Consider the following 18,479-nt stretch of genomic DNA (forward strand, 5'->3'; position numbering starts at 1 on the left):
TTAGAGTGGAGAAACCCTTTTAGAAACCTAATCTATGTCAGCAGTTTTCTCATTGTATATGGGCATGATCTTGCTGCCTGTCAACATCAACATCACATTTCTTCCTCTCCTCTGATATTGTACTATTTTAGCTGTAGGTGCCAAATCCTTTTGATTATACATGAAACACTACCCTTGGTTGCTTTCATGTATGTTTTATGAGAACACCTAAGCATGAATATTTATTAAAGCAGCTTGGAACACATCTCTTTGATTTTTTTCTGTTCTGACTCATATTAAAGTGGGGAGAGAGGGAGGTACACTATGTCATAGTTCACCTGCAATGGTTTCTGCCTTCTTCCTCCCCCTCACAAGGCCAAATAGTTGAGCCATTTAGGCAATGGAAAGCATTGACAAGTTTGCATCAGTTAGCAGCGTGACACATATTTCTGTTTTACTGATGAAACAGAACTATTTCTTTTGCAATGCCAACTTTCCTACACAATAGTTCCATAAATTTGTCACCTAACTGTTGCCTGACTTGGTCAAGGCTTCTTCACTTTTTGTGGAATAACAGCTCCCCTACTGTGAACTATGACGCAGTGTACCTCCCCTCTCCCAGTTTTAATGAGTCAGTACAGAAAAAATCAGAGATGTGTTCTAAGCTGCTTAAATAAATATTCAACTTCTGCCTGTAGCCTCAGACTCCTCTGAGTGATCTTCCCACTGCAGTCAAAGGGATGTATTTAGAAAAAAAGGAGTTTCCTTAGAACCTTTCAGGATAAGATCCAAACTCCTTAGAAAGGCAGACTCGGTATATATATATACACATACATATATATGTATGTATGTATATATATGTGTATATATCTGTATATGTATGTATATGTATGTGTATATATATGTATATATGTGTGTATATATATGTATGTGTGTATATATACATATATATATATTTTTTTTTTTTTAAATGAAGTTTTGCTCTTGTTGCCCAGGCTGGAGCGCAATGGCACTATCTCGGCTCACTGCAACTTCTGCCCACCAGGTTCAAGTGATTCTCCTGCCTCAGCCTCCCGAGTAGCTAGGATTACAGGCACCTGCCACCATGCCCGGCTAATTTTTGTATATTTAGTAGAGACGGGGTTTCACCATGTTGACCAGGGTGGTCTTGAACTTCTGACCTCAGGTGATCCACCAGCCTTGGCTTCCCAAAGTGCTCGGATTACAGGCGTGAGCCACTGCGCCCAGCCCCTAAAATATACATATATATTTTAAACACATTGTTTCCATGTGTTTCTTGTTCTAGTGATTTCTTTTTCTTTTTTTCTTTTTTTCTTTTTTTTTAAAGACAGTGTCTTGTTCTGTTGCCAAGATTGTAGTGCAGTGGCACCATCTTGGTTCACTGCAACCTCCACCTTCAGGGTTCAAGCTATTCTCCTTTCTCAGCCTCCTGAGGAGCTGGGACTACAGGCGTGTATCACCATGCCCGACGGATTTTTGTGTTTTCAGTAGAGACGGGGTTTCACCATGTTGGTCAGGCTGGTCTTGAACTCCTGGCCTCAAGTGATCTGCCCATCTTGGCCTCCCAAAGTGCTGGGATTACAGGTGTGAGCCACCATGCCTGGCCCCTAAAACACACACACACACACACACACACACAAAACACATTGTTTCAGTGTGTTTCTTGTTCTAGTGATTTTTTTCTTTTTCTTTTTCTTTTTTTTTTTAAGACAGGGTCTCATTCTGTTGCCCAGATTGTAGTGCAGTGGCATGATCTTGGCCCACTGCAACCTCCACCTCCAGGGTTCGAGCGTTTCTCCTGCCTCAGCCTCCTGAGGAGCTGGGACTACAAGCGTGTGTCACCATGCCCAACTGATTTTTGTATTTTCAGTAGAGACAGGGTTTCGCCATGTTGGCCAGGCTGGTCTTGAACTCCTGGCCTCAAGCAATCTGCCCATCTCGGCCTCCCAAAGTGCTGGGATTACAAGATTCAGCCACTGTGCTTAGCTGGGTCTTTTATATTCTAACTTCAGCATAACTCTTATTCCTCTGCCATTCTCCACATAGAAATAATAGTAACTGTTATTGTTATTATTGAAGGCTTTCAAAGTGCTAAGCATTGTATATGCCCAATGACTCCTTGTGCATCCTGCCCTTTAATTGAACAAAACTCTAGTTTCTGGAAGCTATCCTGTCTCTTCACAACCTCCTGGATTTTTACAGACGCTATTTCCTCCCCTAATGTCTCCTCCGCCTTGGTAAGCGCCACTCATCCTTCCCTACTGAGCTCATGCATCATCCTGAAGCCTTCCCTCGCCCTTTTTTCTTCCAATTCCATCTACTCTCCAAATAAGAGGCAATGTTTTAGCTCCAGTACAGGAAAGTCAGAAGGCCAGATCAACTTCTGGGGCAATTAGAACAAGGGATGTGGCCGGGAGCAGTGGCTCACGCCTATAATCCCAGCACTTTGGTAGGCCAAGGCGGGTTGATCACCTGAGGTCAGGAGTTCGAGACTATCCTGGCCAACATGGCGAAACCCCGTCTCTACTAAAAATACAAAAATTTGTCGGGTGGGGTGCCACATGCCTGTAATCCCAGCTACTCGGGAGGCTGAGGCAGGAGAATCGCTTGAACCTGAGAGGTGGAGGTTGCAGTGTGCTGAGATTGTGCCACTGCTCTTCAGCCTAGGTGACGACAGAGCGAGACTCTGTCTCAAAAGGAAAAAAAAAAAAAAAAAAGCAAGGGACGTAAATACTGCCAGGTTGCTCTCTTCCCACCGCTTTTTCCAGCTTTGTCCTGACCTTTAGCTATCCCCTCTCAGACTCATCACCACAAAGCTATTGCTTATGGCTACTCCCTGTCTTTGCTACCAGGGAGTACACGTACACACACACACACACACACACACACACACACACACACACACACACACACACTGTCTCTCTCTCTCTCTCTCTCTCTCTCTTTTTCCCCCCCAGCACTGGGTTCTGATTGGCTCAGCTGAGTCAGGCCCCACCCCCATGCCAATCATACGACCAATGAGGGTGGGCTAAGGAGCCTGTCCAGGAAGGGTTTGGGAGAGGGCAGTAGGTAGGTTTGCCGGTGGAAGTAAGAGTACTGGGCAGGCGGAACTATCCATGGTTACAATCCTCCCCCAGCCCCACTTCCTCTGTGCTTTACTATGTTTTAAAAATGCTCTCAGCATTGACAGCCTCTTTATGTACCAAGACTCCCTTTCATACGCAAAGGAACTCTTTTGCCTTGCCTTCCCTTTCTTTTCTTTTTAAAAATAATTTTTTTTAAATTTAATCCTTGCTTGGTTGAAACTTTTTTATTTTATTTATTTTTTTTAAAACAAGGTAGGCTAGACTAAGCTATGATTGACGTTCAGTAGATTAGAACAGAATTTTGTTATAAAGGTTCCCAGAAATTTTTAACCCAGGTTAGCAATAAATTGTTTTCTGGTCTGAGCGATGGGTCTTTTGGAAGAATTATAGAACTAATCAGTCTACCAGACTAGCAGACCCATCTACAAAGGCAGAGAGGCATAGGAAATGCAGAGTGAGACAATGGAGCCAGCTAGGTCTACATTTCAACCTTGGCTTAATGGCTGTATAACCTTGGGCAAGTTATATAACCAGTCCAAGCCTCAGTTTCCTCGTTAGTCAAATGGGGACAAAATTACTGCATTAGGTGGGATGGGCAGTGTGATGGTTAATACTGAGTGTCAACTTGATTGGATTGAAGGATGCAAAGTATTGATCCTGGGGGTGTCTGTGAGGGACTTGCTAAAGGAGATTAACATTTGAGTCAGTGGGCTGGGAAAGGCTGACTTATCCTTAATCTGAGTGGGGACAATCCAATCAGCTGCCGGCGAGGCCAGAATAAAAAGCAGGCAGAAGAACGTGAAAAGACAAGACTGGCTTAGCCTCCCCACCTACATCTTTCGCGTGTGCTGGATGCTTCCTGCCCTCAAACATTGGCCTCCAAGTTCTTCAGCTTGTAGATGGCCTATTGTGGGACCTTGTGATCATGTGAGTTAATACTCCTTAATAAACTCCTCTTTATATATACATCTATTAGTTCTGTCCCTCTAGAGAACCCTGACTAATACAGGCAATAACAAGAAACCACCAAAACTCTTTCTTCTGTGTAGAAAGCCTTTTCCACCTCATCCTTCCAGGCCTAGCTCAAGTGTCATTCTTCTTTTTTTTTTTTTTTCTGAGATGGAGTCTTGCTGTGTCGCCCAGGCTGGAGTGCAGTGGCATGATCTCGGCTCACTGCAACCTCTGCCACCCAGGTTCAAGCGATTCTCCTGCCTCAGCCTCCTGAATAGCTGGGATGACAGGTGCCTGCCAATGCGCCTGGCTAATTTTTATGGTTTTTAGTAGAGACAGGGTTTCACCATGTTGGCCAGGCTGGTCTTGAACTCCTGACCTCATGATCCACCTGCCTTGGCCTCCCAATGTGCTGGGATTATAGTTGTGAGCCTCTGCGCCTGGCCTGTCACTCTTCTTTTAACATCTCTCTCTCTTTCCCAGATAATTAATCACTCCCTTCTCTGAAATTTACCAATACCTCAGTTATAGATGGTCCCAACTTGTGACAGGTCAATTTATGCTTTTTTGCCTTTATGAATATTCAAAAATAATAGGCATTCAGTAGGAACCATACTTCAACCCATATAAGCATTGTTTTTCACTTTCAGTACATTACTCAATAGATTTCATGAGCTATTCATGGAATATTACTATAAATTTATTATAAATATTATTTGTTATATAATAGGCTTTGTATTGGATGACTTAGCTCAAGCATAGGCTAATGTAAGTATTCTGAGCATGTTTAAGGTAGGCTAGGCTAAGCTATGATTGACATTCAGTAGGTCAGAGTTATTAAATTCATTTTTTGGCAGGCTGCAATGGCTCACACCTGTAATCCTAGCACTTTGGGAAGCCAAGGCAGGACAATCACTTGAACACAGGGGTTCAAGACCAGCCTGAGCAACATAGTGAGACCTTGTCTATACAAATAATAAAAAAAATTAGCCAGGCATGGTGGCATACACCTGTGGTCCCAGCTACTTGGGAGGCTGAGGTGGGAGAATCACTTGAGCCCAGGTGGTTGAGGCTGCAGTGAGCCATGATTGTGCCACTGCACTCTGGCCTGGGTGACAGAGCAAGACCCCAACTCAAAAAAAAAAGTATTTACTTATGATATATATTTTTTGAGACAGAGTCTCACTCTGTCGCCCAGGCCAGAGTGCAGTGGCGCAATCTCTTCTCACTGCAGCCTCCACCTCCCAGGTTCAAGTGATTCTCCTGCCTCAGCCTCCCAAGTAGCTGGGATTACAGGCACTCACCACCATGCCAGCTCATTTTTGCATTTTTAGTACAGGCGAGGTTTCACCATGTTGGCCAGGGTGGTTGAACTCCTGACCTCAAATGATCCACTCACCTCGGACTCTCAAAGTGCTAGGAATACAGGCATGAGCCACCGTGCCTGGCCAACTTAAGATATTTTTAAACTACATTGAATTTACCAGGATACAACTTAATCATAAGTTGAGGCACATCAGTATAACACTGATCACATGGTATTATAGTCACACATCTATTTCTCCCTAGAACTTCCCATTCCACCCTAAGCTGTGAGCTTTCCAAGAACATGAAACTCATCTCATTTTGTCTCTGCAACTCCAGGTACTTGTACAGGGCCTGATGCCTAGTTGGCATTCAAAATATTGAGTGAATGATCCACTGATGATTAAATCAATGAGTGACAAGAGCAAGATATGGCCTACCTATAGAGAGGAGAAGAGCTAATCCAGGCCCTTTTCCGATTTTGGTAGAAAGGATTTTGCAGACACATTGAATATGGTCATTTATAAGCTTTAAGTTTTTCAGGAGTAGTTACTAAGCCAGTTTGTTTGAGAAGTATTGGGTTGCACTGCTGTCTCCAATTTGGGGCATCAAAAGTTGGCTATACTTGGGTAACAAGAATAGAGGTGTGGAAAATAGGTACCAGGGTTTCTTTGTGACAAAAGTCAAAATGAAGTGACATGTCACATGTGTGTCATGAGAAATCCCAGAAGAAACAGGGAAATAAGTGATGAGGGAATCCTATTTCCCACAAAAAAGAAACCTCTTTCGGAAGTTCCAAACTTGACATTGACAACTTCAAGAGGTATTTTCATAAAATGCAGCCATGTTTTTATGTGTGTCAGGAAGAAAACTTGTGTGTAAACATAAATCATGTCTGCTTGTGGCCTTCTGAATGCATACCTAAAAATATGAAATAATATTTTCTTTGCAATTACACAGAAGAAAAATGTCAAGGGATGCATAAATGAGCTTCCATGTTGTATATTTAGCAGCATGGGATGTAGGAAATGGAAGGGGGTTAAGGGAGCATTTTTCCATTCCTGCTGTTTGCAGGTGAGGAAGATGAGACTCAGAGAGGTTGTGACTTACCCAAGATCATGCAACAATGTAGTGACTGAGCTAGGATTAGAAACTCAGCCTCATTTTGTTTTTTTTTCTTCTTTCCCACTATAGTTTGATAAATTATATATATATAAACATAGCCTGAAGTTGTTTAGGTTTAAATAATAGCTCAATTGTTCAATAAACATGTCTTAAGGGCTTACTATGTGCCTAACACTGTGCCAGATGCTAGGGAGCACAAAACAGGTAAAGTCCCCCACTCAACACATATATTTTGTCCACTTTTCTTTTTCTTTTGTAGAGATGGGGCCTTGCTATGTTGACCAGTTGGTTTTGAACTCCTAGCCCTAAGGGATTGTCCCACTTCTCTCTCCCAGAGTACTGGGATTACAGGCATGAGTCACAGCACTGGTCTTTTGTCCACTTTTTCCATGCCATACTCTATGCTAGGCCCTGGGGAGCTCTGTCTTCATGAAGTTAACAGTCCTGTGGGACAGGCAACATTAATCAAAGAATCACACAATTAATGAGTATCTGACATGGAGGGAAGAGAGTTCCATAAATGTGTACTCTTCCTAATATTTTTCCTTTTCTTTTTTAAATTTTTTATTTTATTTTATTTTTTTAAATAGAGACAGGGTCTTTGTTGCCCAGGCTGGTCTCGAACCCCTGGGCTCAAGTGATCTGCCCACCTCAGCCTCCAAAAGTTCTTGGATTACAGGCTTGAGCCACCGCACCTGGCCCTCAACATGCTCACAAGGAAAGATTCTAGTTTCTGGGTCAGCTTCTAGACTCCATTTGACTCCTGTTAATGAGAAAAAGAGCTAAATAAACAGAAAGATAAAGCTGAGCTTCTAACAAAGAAGTTAGAGTCAGAAACCCTAGTGTTTATGGGCGCTGAGAAAAGTTTTAGAAGAGAAAAGGAGGAAGCCCTGAGGGTTGTGGAGATTTTAGGTACTGAGAAATAGGATGGTGTGGGAGTTTTTAATGCTTTTCACCAAATATTTTAGGTTCTTCCCCCTTCCAAACGCATGGTAGGTGTTGTAGATTGTATAATTGGTCTCCGTTCTCCACTCCTCCCTGGATCCATGAAACTTTTCAGTGCTCTCCTGCCATGAATGCAATATAATACTCAGCCCTTGGGCTCAGCCACATACTGACTTTGGCCATTAAGAAGAGATGAAAGTGATGGTGTGCCAGCTCCAAGACTAGAAGAATTGCATGTCTGCTTGCTCACCTGCACCACTGCCACTGCCTTGAGAACATGCTTGGTTAGCGTGGGAGGATGAGAGCCACTTGGAATAGAGTTACTGCAGTTGCCCCAGATGAAGTCAGCCTACAAAGCTGAAAACCAGCTGGCCCCTAGATGTGTTTGTGAGCCCAGCCCAGATCAGTGGAGCCACCTGCTGACTCCAGATGCATGAGCAATAAATGCTTATGGTTAAATGCTAAAGAGGTTTGGTGGTTGTTTTCTTTTTTTTCACAGCTTTATTGCAACTATATATAACTGATTTAGCAGTATTGCACTTCCTAGCTCTGTGTTAAGGGTGTAGCCATAGTTCTGAGGCAGCATCATTGTCTGGGGTAAATACCCAAGGTTCATCGTCTTACCCGAGGGAAATCAAGTATGCAGACACAAGAAGTGGGTTTAGGAGCAGAGGTTTACTAGGCAAAAGAAGAAGAAGAACAGCTCTCTCTCTTGAAATAGAGTGGGGAGCCCGAATGGGACTTCCAGCCTTTGGCAGAGTAAACCAGATTTTATAGAAAGGCTTGAGGAGGTGGTGTCTGATTTACATAGGGCCCACAGATTGGTTGGACCAGGTGTGACGTTTACATAATGCCTGGGGAATGCTGGCCACACTACCCTAATCTTATTATGCAAATGAGCTTTCTACTTGGCCAGCACCATGTTGTCTGCTTCTTGCTGTATACATGGTTTGGCAAAGAGAAGGGACGATGGAGATGCCATTTTGAACATGCCTAGTCCCAGGTAGTCTTTTCCTATTGGCACAACTGCTGGCATTCACCCATGCAAGCTTCTAGCTTGCTTGTCTATGTCTGCAGCTCGATTTTACAGGCTGCTCCTTGTTAGAAAAGAAAATGATTTGGGGGCTGCTTTTCATTAAAAGGAAAACCTTACCAAGGACTTCCCTACCCTCACTACCTGCCTAAATAATTTATTCTTAACTCCTACATCAGTTCTGGTCATGAGTTGGAAGCAAAAACAATAATGACGTTTCTGGGTTGGAACATTTAATTGCTGGTGTGAGAACCTCTAGAACTCTTTTCCTACTAACACATCAACCAAAAACTTTTGAAATATTAGCTGCTCCCTCTGTCTGGATCCCTGAGAGACTAAGATAAACTGAAAACCCAGCCAGAAAAAAGCTGTTTTAAGCCACTGAGATTTTGAAATTGTTCGTTACTGTGGCATAACTTAGTCTAGCCTCACTGAATAAGGTGGGAAGGGGATATTTTAAGAAGTTTGCTAAAGGTTATTAACTGCTTTCTCTCTGATGCTCTTAAAGAGATTATTTGAATTGTATTTATGTGAATAAAATTGTATTAATTTGAATTGTATTTTATTCTTATATAGAATATTTTAATTATATTTTCAATTATTGTTTGTTAACTTTTTTTTTTGAGATGGAGTCTCACTGTGTCACCCAGGCTGGAGTGCAGTGATACAATCTTAACTCACTGTAACCTCCACCTCCCAGGTTCAAGCGATTCTCCTGCCTCAGCCTCCCAAGTAGCTGGGACTACAGGTGCCCACCACCACACCTGGCTAATTTTTGTATTTTTAGTAGAGATGGGGTTTCACCGTGTTGGCCAGGCTGGCCTCGAACTCCTGACTCAAGTGATCTGCCCGCCTTGACCTCACCAAGTGCTGGGATAGTTATTTTTGTTACTGTACTACTTTAATTTGCTTGCTAACCTGTTGACTGGCCTAGGTTTTTGGAGACTTATCAATATAGTTACCAAAGAGCTGGGAAAGAGAATAGCTTCACTTCTTTACTTCCAAATATCTTGACACTTTTCCCAGACCAAAAGGGTATTCAGATGTTAGGCAATCTATATGTCCACTAAGCTCCCTCTAGCAAACAAATTAGAAGTACTCTTTTTCTGTCCAAATTATATATTATCATAGTAAAAAGAAAGACATCCTTCAGCTGTGAAAGTGTAGTGTGTGAGAGCACAAGGAGAAAGGGCTTTGCAAAGCAAAATCTAAAATACCCTTAGACACACACAACTTTCCATTCTTCTAAGAATATATTTGAAATACAAAGAAAAAAACAATGGAAGAAATCTTTGTGACCTTGGTTTGGGAAAATGTTTCTTAGATATGACACGAAAAGTACAATCCATAAAAGAAAAGATGGATTGATCTTTGTAGACATTAATAACTTCTGCTTTTTGACAGATACTGTTAAGAGAATGGGAAAAAAGGCCACAGACTGAGAGAAAATATTTGCAAAACATATACAGAATAAAAAGTTTGTATCCAAAATATGTAAAGTATTATGAAAATTTAATAATAAGTTTTCTTTAATAAGTTCAATAAAAACAAAACAATTAAAAACAAGGTAAAAGATATGAACAAATACTTCACCAAGGATGTATGCAGAAGGCAAATAACCCCGTGAAAAGTTGTTGAACGTCATTTGTCATTTCAGAAATGGAAATTGAAATCACCATGAGATACCACTACAACATGGAATAGCTAAAATTACAGACTCATCATAGATGTGGAGCACCTGGAACTCTCTCATACTATTGGTGGGAATGTAAAATGGCACAACTACTTTGTAAATGTTTGACAGTTTCTTAAAAAGTTAAACTTACTCCTACCATATGACCCAACTATTCCACTTCTAGGGTTTATCCAAGACAAATGAAAGCACACGTTCATACTAAGACTTGCATAAGAACATTCACAGCAGTGTTATTCGGAATAGCCAAAAACTGCAAACAACTCCAGTGTTCATCACCAGGTGGATCAGATGGATGGATAAACAAATTGTTGTATATTGGGCCAGGCATGGTGGCACACACCTGTAATCCCAGCACTTTGGGAGGCTGAGGTTGGTGGATAGCTTGAGCTCAGGAGTTTAAGACCAGCCTGGGCAACACAGTGAGACCCTGTCTCTACAAAAAATACAAAAGATTAGCCAGGTGTGACACCTGTAGTCCCAGCTACTCAGGAGGCTGAGGTGGGAGGATCCCTTGAGCCTGGGAGGTCAAGGCTGCAGTGAGTCGTGGTCATGCCACTGCACTCGTGTCTGGGCAACAGAATGAGACCCTGTCTCAAAAAAAAAATTGTGGTATATTGATGTATTAGTCCATTTTCACATTGCTTTAAAGACATACCCAAGAGTTGGTAATTTACAAAGAAAAGAGGTTTATTTGACTCACAGTTCCACAGGGCTGGAGAGGCCTCAGGAAACTTATAATCATGGCGGAAGGGGAAGAGGTACATCTTACATGGCAGCAGGCAAGAGAGAGTGTTACGTGAAGGGGATAGAGCCCCTTATAAAACCATCAGATCTTGTGAGAACTCACTCACTATCATGAGAACAGCATGGGGGAAGCTGCCCCTCTGATCCATCCAATCACCTCCCACCTGGTCCCACCCTTGACATGTGAGGATTACAATTCGTGATGAGATTTGGGTGGGGACAAAAACCCAAACCATATCAATTGATGCCATAAAAAAGAATAACTACTGATACATACAAAAACACAATTGAATCTCAAAATAATCTCAAATTTATGATGAATGAAAGAAACCAGACCAACAAAAAAAAAGGAAAGACACCAAAGTACAATACATACACGTAGTCTATGAATCCATTTATATAAATTTCTAGAAAATGTTAACTAAAGAAAGGAAAACAGATCGGTGGTTGCTCATGGGCAAAGTGGGGTGGGAGTAGAAAGGTTACAAAGAGAGATGAGGAAACTTTTAGGGATGATGGATGTTTTCATTATCTTGATTATAGTGATGGTTTCATGGGGGGGTTAGCTACCTAAAAACTTATAAAACTGTACACTTTAAATATGTAAAGTTTATTGAATGTCAATCATTTCTCAGTAAAACTGTTTATATGTATATACTTGGAACACTAATTGGTAGTCCCTTCTGCTCTAGTTCCTTTCTGAATCATTAGTCACTCAATAACAGGTACATATGTGTATATATAATATATATATGTATATATGTACATACTGTTTATGTATGTACATACTATTTATATAGTACATACTATTTATATGTACATAAATATATATAAAGGTACATATTATTTGTGTGTGTATGTATTTATATATATACACATATAAATATATATAGGCTAGGTGCAGTGGCTCACACTTGTATTCCCAGCACTTTGGGAGGCCGAGGTGGGTGGATCACTTGAGGTCAGGATTTCGAGACCGGCCTGGCCAACATGGTGAAACCCCATCTCTACTAAAAAAAAAAAAAAAAAAATACAAAAATTAGCTGGGCGTGGTGGCGCAAGCATGTAATCCCAGTTACTTGGGAGACTGAGGCAGGAGAATCACTTGAACCTGGGAGGCAGAGGTTGCAGTGAGCTGAGATCACGCCACTGCACTCCAGCCTGGGCAACAGAGCAAGACTCCATCTCAAACAAACAAACAAACAAATGTATAAAGGTCCATACTGTGTACCTTTATAAATACATATGAAAGTACATATAAATAGTATACCTTTACACTATACAAAGGTATACTGTATACTAAAGGTATATTTATATATAAATAGGTATATAGTATACCTTTATATATAAATAGGTATGTAGTATACCTTTATATATAAAGGTATAAAGTATAGGTATATAGTATACCATATATATAATAGGTATATAGGTATACTTATACTATATACTTTTATACATATAGATACCTTTATATATGTATATGTATTTTATATATATAACATATGTGTGTGTATATATATATATAAATAGTATGTACCTGTTACTGAGTGACTAATGATTCAGAAAGGAACTAGAACATAAGGGACTACCAATTAGTGTTGTAAGTGTATACGTGTGTGTGTGTATATCCATATATATACATTTGGATATCCAAATATATATGTATATATATTTATCTGTACATTATTTATCTGTATATATACAGATAGATACATATAAATAGTATGTACCTGTTATTGAGTGACTAATAATACAGAAAGGAACTAGATCACAAGAGACTACCAATTAGTGTTGTAAAAACTGGGAGATCTAATGAGTAGAACTTTAGCAGCTGTGGGTACACATCTCTTCAGCCTGACCTTCAAATTGTGCCCCCTAAATCAAAAGATAAGTACAAAGTGGGAGTCCAGAAGATCTAACATATAAACCTCTTTATCACATATCTGAGATTGAATAGGATGGTCACATGGGCTGAGACAGCCCAAACTAGTTTAGCTGCAGACAGGTTAAGCTAGAGAAGTTAAGAAAATCATTCAGCAGATTCATCTTTGCTTCCGATAAAAAAAGGTTGTTTGGTTAATGGTGTGGGATAGAAATGTTGTGAAATAATCTGTTTCAGGTTAGGCACTGTATCTTAAATTTAAGATTCTAAGTTTCCTAAATAATAATGCAAACATTGATACATGTAGTTTATCTCCATCTCAAAACCAATAAATAAAAATAAGAGCTGCAGTTGCTTCCTCTGCAATAGGTCATTACAAGTTGTCTGATCTCTCAGAGCCACCCGTTGATAACAACATAAAGTTTAAAAATCTGCATTAGTATTTTTTTTGAGAATTTGCTTTTCTGATCAAGAGTTTGAACTTTTCAAATACCACGACCATATAATTTTTTTAACATCATTTTTCTGTTGTAGAACAACATAGAGACTAGGAATGGAAAGATTTAAGGTTTCCTTGTCTGCAAAAGTGGATAATATTAGTACTTACCTGTAACAGGTTGATTGGTGGCCCCCCAAAATATATGTCAACATACTAATCCCAAAATCCGTGACTGTTACCTTACTTGGAAAAAGGGTCTTTGCAGATGTAATCAAGTTAAGGATTTTGAGATGAAAAGATCATCCTGTATTCCTGTATTATTCATATGGACCCAATGACAAGTTTCCTTATAAGAGAAAAACAGAGGGAGATTTGAAACAGACAGAAGAGGAAAAGATACATCCAGGAGGAGAAAGACGTGTGAAGATGGAAGCGGAGAATGGAGCGATGCGATCACAAGCCGAGAACGCCAGCAACTCCCAGAAACTGGAATAGACAAGTAAGGGAATCTTGCTTAGACCCTGAAAGGAGGCTGCAGACACTTTGATTTCCGATATATGGCCTCAAGAACTTCCCAAGAATACATTTCTGTTTTTTTATGTCACCAAGTTTGTGGTAATTTGTGAGGGCAGCCTCAGGAAATTAATGCACAACCTCATAGAGCACTAAAAACGGAGATAATTAGTACTACCTAACTTGTAAATTTGCTACGAGGATTAATTGAGTTGATATATTCGGTATAGTAGAAAAGTGCCCCATACCTAGTAAGCGCTCCGGAGGCACTAAGTGAATTTTTATCAAAGGAACGCTAAAGTCGAGGCAGCCAGTTGTTGATATTATTGCTTTTCTGGACCATGATTGGTGGACTGGACATCATAATGCTGGAAGGCCTGTCAGATTACGAAACTGAAGAAACGAAACAAAACCATGAGGATGGTGAAAAGGTCAGGAAGAATGAACTATTTCATCTGTAAGTTTCATTTGAGCCCGAACGTTCTATGAAAGGAACCCATCAATTCTCAATGTATTTGTCTCCTTGCTTCTCTGCACTTGTTTCCTTGCTTCTCTTAGTTATTTCTATACAATTCCTTAATCCCTAAAAGCAATTTAGAACGGAATGCAGGGACCACAGGAGAAAATGACTTTTATTGCCTCTGATGGGAGCCTAAAACCCCACGAGGCTCCCAAAGGGCGGAATTCCCAAGCCAATTCCTCGCGTCTATGATCCACCTGCAGAAAACTACGATTCCCAGAAGGCTTTGGGTCCGGGGGCGGGAAGACTGAGCTCAGAAAGAGGTGGAGTCTAAGAGAAGGTCTTTGGTCGATTACATTGTCCAGAGAGGGAGTGGCCGCTTGGGCGGATTTTGGGAGGGATCAGCCTTCCAATTGGTTGTTATTAGAAAGGGGGTTGGTACGGCCTGCTGGTGCTGGACCTAGGCCGCCGCGGCCGGAGCTCAAATTTCCCGGGCCGGGAGCGCTGGGCCTGCCGGGAAGGCGCTGGGACGGTTACCCAGCGGGCCGCCGGCGGTCGTGGGCGAGCTTCGCCATGCAGAGCACTGACCTAGGCAACAAGGAGAGCGGCAAGATATGGCACCGCAAGCCGTCCCCGGCCACGCGGGACGGGTAAAGGCCGTGGCGGGAGGGCGCGGGCTGTGGAGGGGATGGAGACCGGCGAGGAGGGGACGCCGGGCGTCAGGCAGCGTTCCGGGTTCTGGCTCTGACCTTGCCCCGCATCCCTGGGTTGGATGACCTGCGGTGGAACAGATGGCTCCGGACGCCAGGGTCCGCAGAGATCCCCTTCTGAGTTCTGGGAGCGGGGATCTGGTCCGGGACAGCGCGGAGCAGGAGGAGGCCGGTGGTTCTCAGACCTGGGAACTTGCGGCTTTTGCTGTGTGCCGGGACTCTCCTGCTTTTATGATCACGGTATCCCGCTAGTGTCCCTGGCACGTAGTAGGTGCTCAGTGAGTATTTAACAGTTGCAGCTGGAGCAGAACTCCAGGAGGAGATGCGGGGTGGAAGAGCAGGACAATTCTGCCTCTTCCAAAGGCTGCAGTTTATCCATCCTTAAATCCTTGGATGTGTTTAGACGCACAAGCATTCATCAACTATTTGTTGAGCTCCTACTGTGTGCCAAGCACGCCTCTAAGCGCTGGGGACGGCGATGGAACAAAACACACTTCCGGTTCTCTGGAGTTTACATATCGGCGTGTATGTAGGGGCTGGGGCGTTCATTATGCTTTGCTGGGGGGCTTCTAGTACGGCCAGCGCTGCTTTTCATTCTGTTCCCAGTTACCTGTCCTGTTTGAGGCTCAGCCTGTCTTGTGTGATTTCCCTGGAAGCCTTTGCTACAAAGCGGTGCCATTTGGATTTCGATTTCTGCACGCAGAGTGATCTTATTGCTCCTAATTCCCTAGGATTTCACGGAAATTGCTTGAGTTCCTGTTTCAGTGTGTTTCTTGTTCTAGCAGTGATTTTTCTTTTCTTTGAGACGGAGTCTTGCTCTGTCGCCTGGGCTGGGGTGCAGTGGAGCGACCTCGGCTCACTGCATCCTCCACCTCCCGAGTTAAAGCGATTCTCTTGCCTCAGCCTCCTAAGTAGCTGGCATTACTGGCGCGCGCCACTACGCCCGGCTAATTTTTGTATTTTTAGTAGAGACGGGGTTTCACCATGTTGGCCAGGCTGGTCTTGAACTCCTGGCCTCAGGTGATCCGCCTGTCTCAGTCTCCCAACGTGCAGGGATTACAGGCCTGAGCCACCGCGCCCGGCCTCTAGTGATTTTTCTATTGATCCTTTGGTTGCTTCTTGACAAATCAGAATTTTTTTTTCTCTTGAGACAGAGTCTTGCTCTGTTGCCCAGGGTCGGATGCAGTGGCGCGATCTCGGCTCACTGCAACCTCCGCCTCCCGGGTTCAAGCGATTCTCCTTCCGCAGCCTCCTGAGTAGCTGGGATTACAGGCGCACCACTCCCGGCTAATTTTTTGCATTTTTAGTAGAGACGGACCGTGTTAGCCAGGATGGTCTTGATCTCCTGATGTCGTGATCCACCCACCTTGGCCTCCCGAAGTGCTGGGATTACAGGCGTAAGCCACCGCGCCTGGCGGACAAATCAGTTTTAAGTGCCTACTCTGTATATCCAAAGTGCGATGCGAGACGTTTTACCAGCAGCTTGTTTGGTTCCTGGTTACTGTCAGGCCTCTTTATCAATGCCGCTGCCTCAACTACATTGAATAAAAAATTTTCTCTAAAGTGGAGATTCCTCAAGTTTTTCATTTTCAAATTCTGAGTTTGTGTGAATACCACTCCCACCCCTGGTATTCTCTAAACATTCTAAAAGTTATAGCCAACTCGCCCTCTCTTTCTTGATGATACAAAATATCTAGATATATGTGCAAGATTCAAAAAGTGAAAGAAGTGGGTTGATTATCCAAATGTCTTGTTTGCTTCTTCCACTAAAGCATAGCTTATCTTTGTGTTCGTTAAAACCCATTGTTCATGCTGTTTAGACAGGCAGAGAGCACTGACTTGGAGTCAGATGTATTTTGTTGAAGTAAATGTCCGTTTACCAACTCTGTGACCTTGGGGAAGTTAATCACTAAGGCTGTCAGTGGGGAGAATCAGATTTACCAGACAGGTTGTCTTACACATTTGGTGCTCAGTAAATATTTGATATTCTTCTTATGTTTGAGAACTGAGGAACTCTGTCAGGCAATCTGTGAGAATCTGAAAGGAAGTTGCTCTAAAATAAATTTTTTACGTGTGATTTATATGAAAAATCGGGCAGAATGTCACTATTGTGATTACATCTACATGGTAGGATTATAATTGAGTATTTGTTTCTTAGTGTATTTCTATATTTTTCATATTTTGAACAATGATTGTGTAATTTTGTAGCCAGAACATGTAATAAGTGTTCTAGAAAATAAGACTGGAGGAAAAAGTTGTTTGCTCTGAGTTTAGTTGCCATGAAACATTTTGATATTGCTTGTCATTTCTGTACGTTTATTTTTGTGTTTTTAATTCCTTGGGGACTAGATAAAAATAAGCATTGTTAAGAATTTTGCTATTTCCTTTAATGAGTCTAAAAAGCCTTATGTTTAGATACACATGGAGAAAATGTTTAATCCACTTAATTCAATTTAGTATACTTTAATGAAATTATAATGAAGATAGATGTTTCTAATATAAAATCCAAAAACTAGGCAAGGTGCAGTGGCTCACGCCTGTAATTCCAGCACTTTGGGAGGCCAAGGTGGGCGGATCACGAGGTCAAAAGTTCAAGACCAGCCTGGCCAACATGGTGAAACCTTGTCTCTACTAAAAATACAAAAAATTAGCTGGGCATGGTAGCGTGCACCTGTAATCCCAGCTACTCAGGAGGCTGAGGCAGGAGAATCACTTGAACCCAGGAGGTGGAGATTGCAGTGAGCCTAGATTGCACCACTGCACTCTAGCCTGGGTGACAGAGCGAGACTCCATCTCAAAAAAAAAAAAAATAAAATCCAAAAATGTATGAAAAATCAATTAAGATAAAATTTTCATGATTAAAAACTATTGTTGCAATAAAGAATGGGATTATTCTGATCTTTGTGACCAGAATATACGCACATATATTATTTTAAGGAGTTATTTTGTGCTGTAAGTTAATTTTATAAATTTTCTTTCAACAGATACAGGGTATATGATCCTTCTCTCAAAAAGGGTAACTTTAAACACATGTATTCTTGTCTTTCCTGTTATGAAAATAGTATGTAATCATTAAATAACATGTCTAAAAGATAGAAGAGTAGAAAGGGGAAAAAAATTAACCATATTGCTATTACCTGCAGACAGCTGCTGTTAATATTTAGCTGTATTCATCTTTTTTTCCCTATACGTATTTTTCTTTTCCTTTGGAGACAGGGTCTTACAGTGTCACCCAGGCAGGAGTGCAGTGGCATGATCATGGCTCACTGAAGCCTTGACCTCCCCAGGCTCTAGTGATAATGCCACCTCAGACTCCTGAGTAACTGGGATCACAGGCACATGCACCATGCCTGGCTAATTTTTTGAAATTTTTCTAGAGACGTGTTTGGTTTTGATTTTTCTTCTTTATTTTTTCTTTTAATTGTGTGTATGTGTGTGTGTGTGTGTGTGTGTGTGTATCAGTGTTTAAAACTTCAGGTTAGAATATTTTCGTTTTCATTTAAGTTTAATCATTACATATGTGTCTCCAGAATAAGATTGAAAAATAAGCTCCCTTACTGTTTTATATGGCAGTATGATTAATGTGGGTT

General features: G+C 41.7%; 1 protein-coding gene across 24 annotated transcripts in view; it reads left to right on the plus strand.

The window, feature by feature from the left end:
• Positions 1-14,494: 14,494 nt before the first annotated feature.
• TBC1D31 (TBC1 domain family member 31) overlaps positions 14,495-18,479 on the plus strand; it is a 93,221-nt gene continuing 89,236 nt past the window's right edge. For 8 of the 24 annotated variants that reach the window (XR_010159323.1, XR_002937747.3, XM_009455854.5 and 5 more), the window contains exon 1: positions 14,615-14,829. Coding sequence is in view for 12 of the 24 variants with exons in the window: in XM_009455854.5 (XP_009454129.1) it covers positions 14,753-14,829 (77 nt within the window). In the remaining 12 variants the exon portion in view is untranslated. Of the gene's footprint in view, positions 15,415-18,479 lie in introns of all 24 variants that reach the window. The other 16 variants (XM_063816541.1, XM_063816545.1, XM_063816544.1 and 13 more) reach the window with 10 other exon arrangements.

The sequence above is a fragment of the Pan troglodytes genome, chromosome 7, assembly GCF_028858775.2.
Source record: "Pan troglodytes isolate AG18354 chromosome 7, NHGRI_mPanTro3-v2.0_pri, whole genome shotgun sequence".
NCBI lineage: Eukaryota > Metazoa > Chordata > Mammalia > Primates > Hominidae > Pan > Pan troglodytes.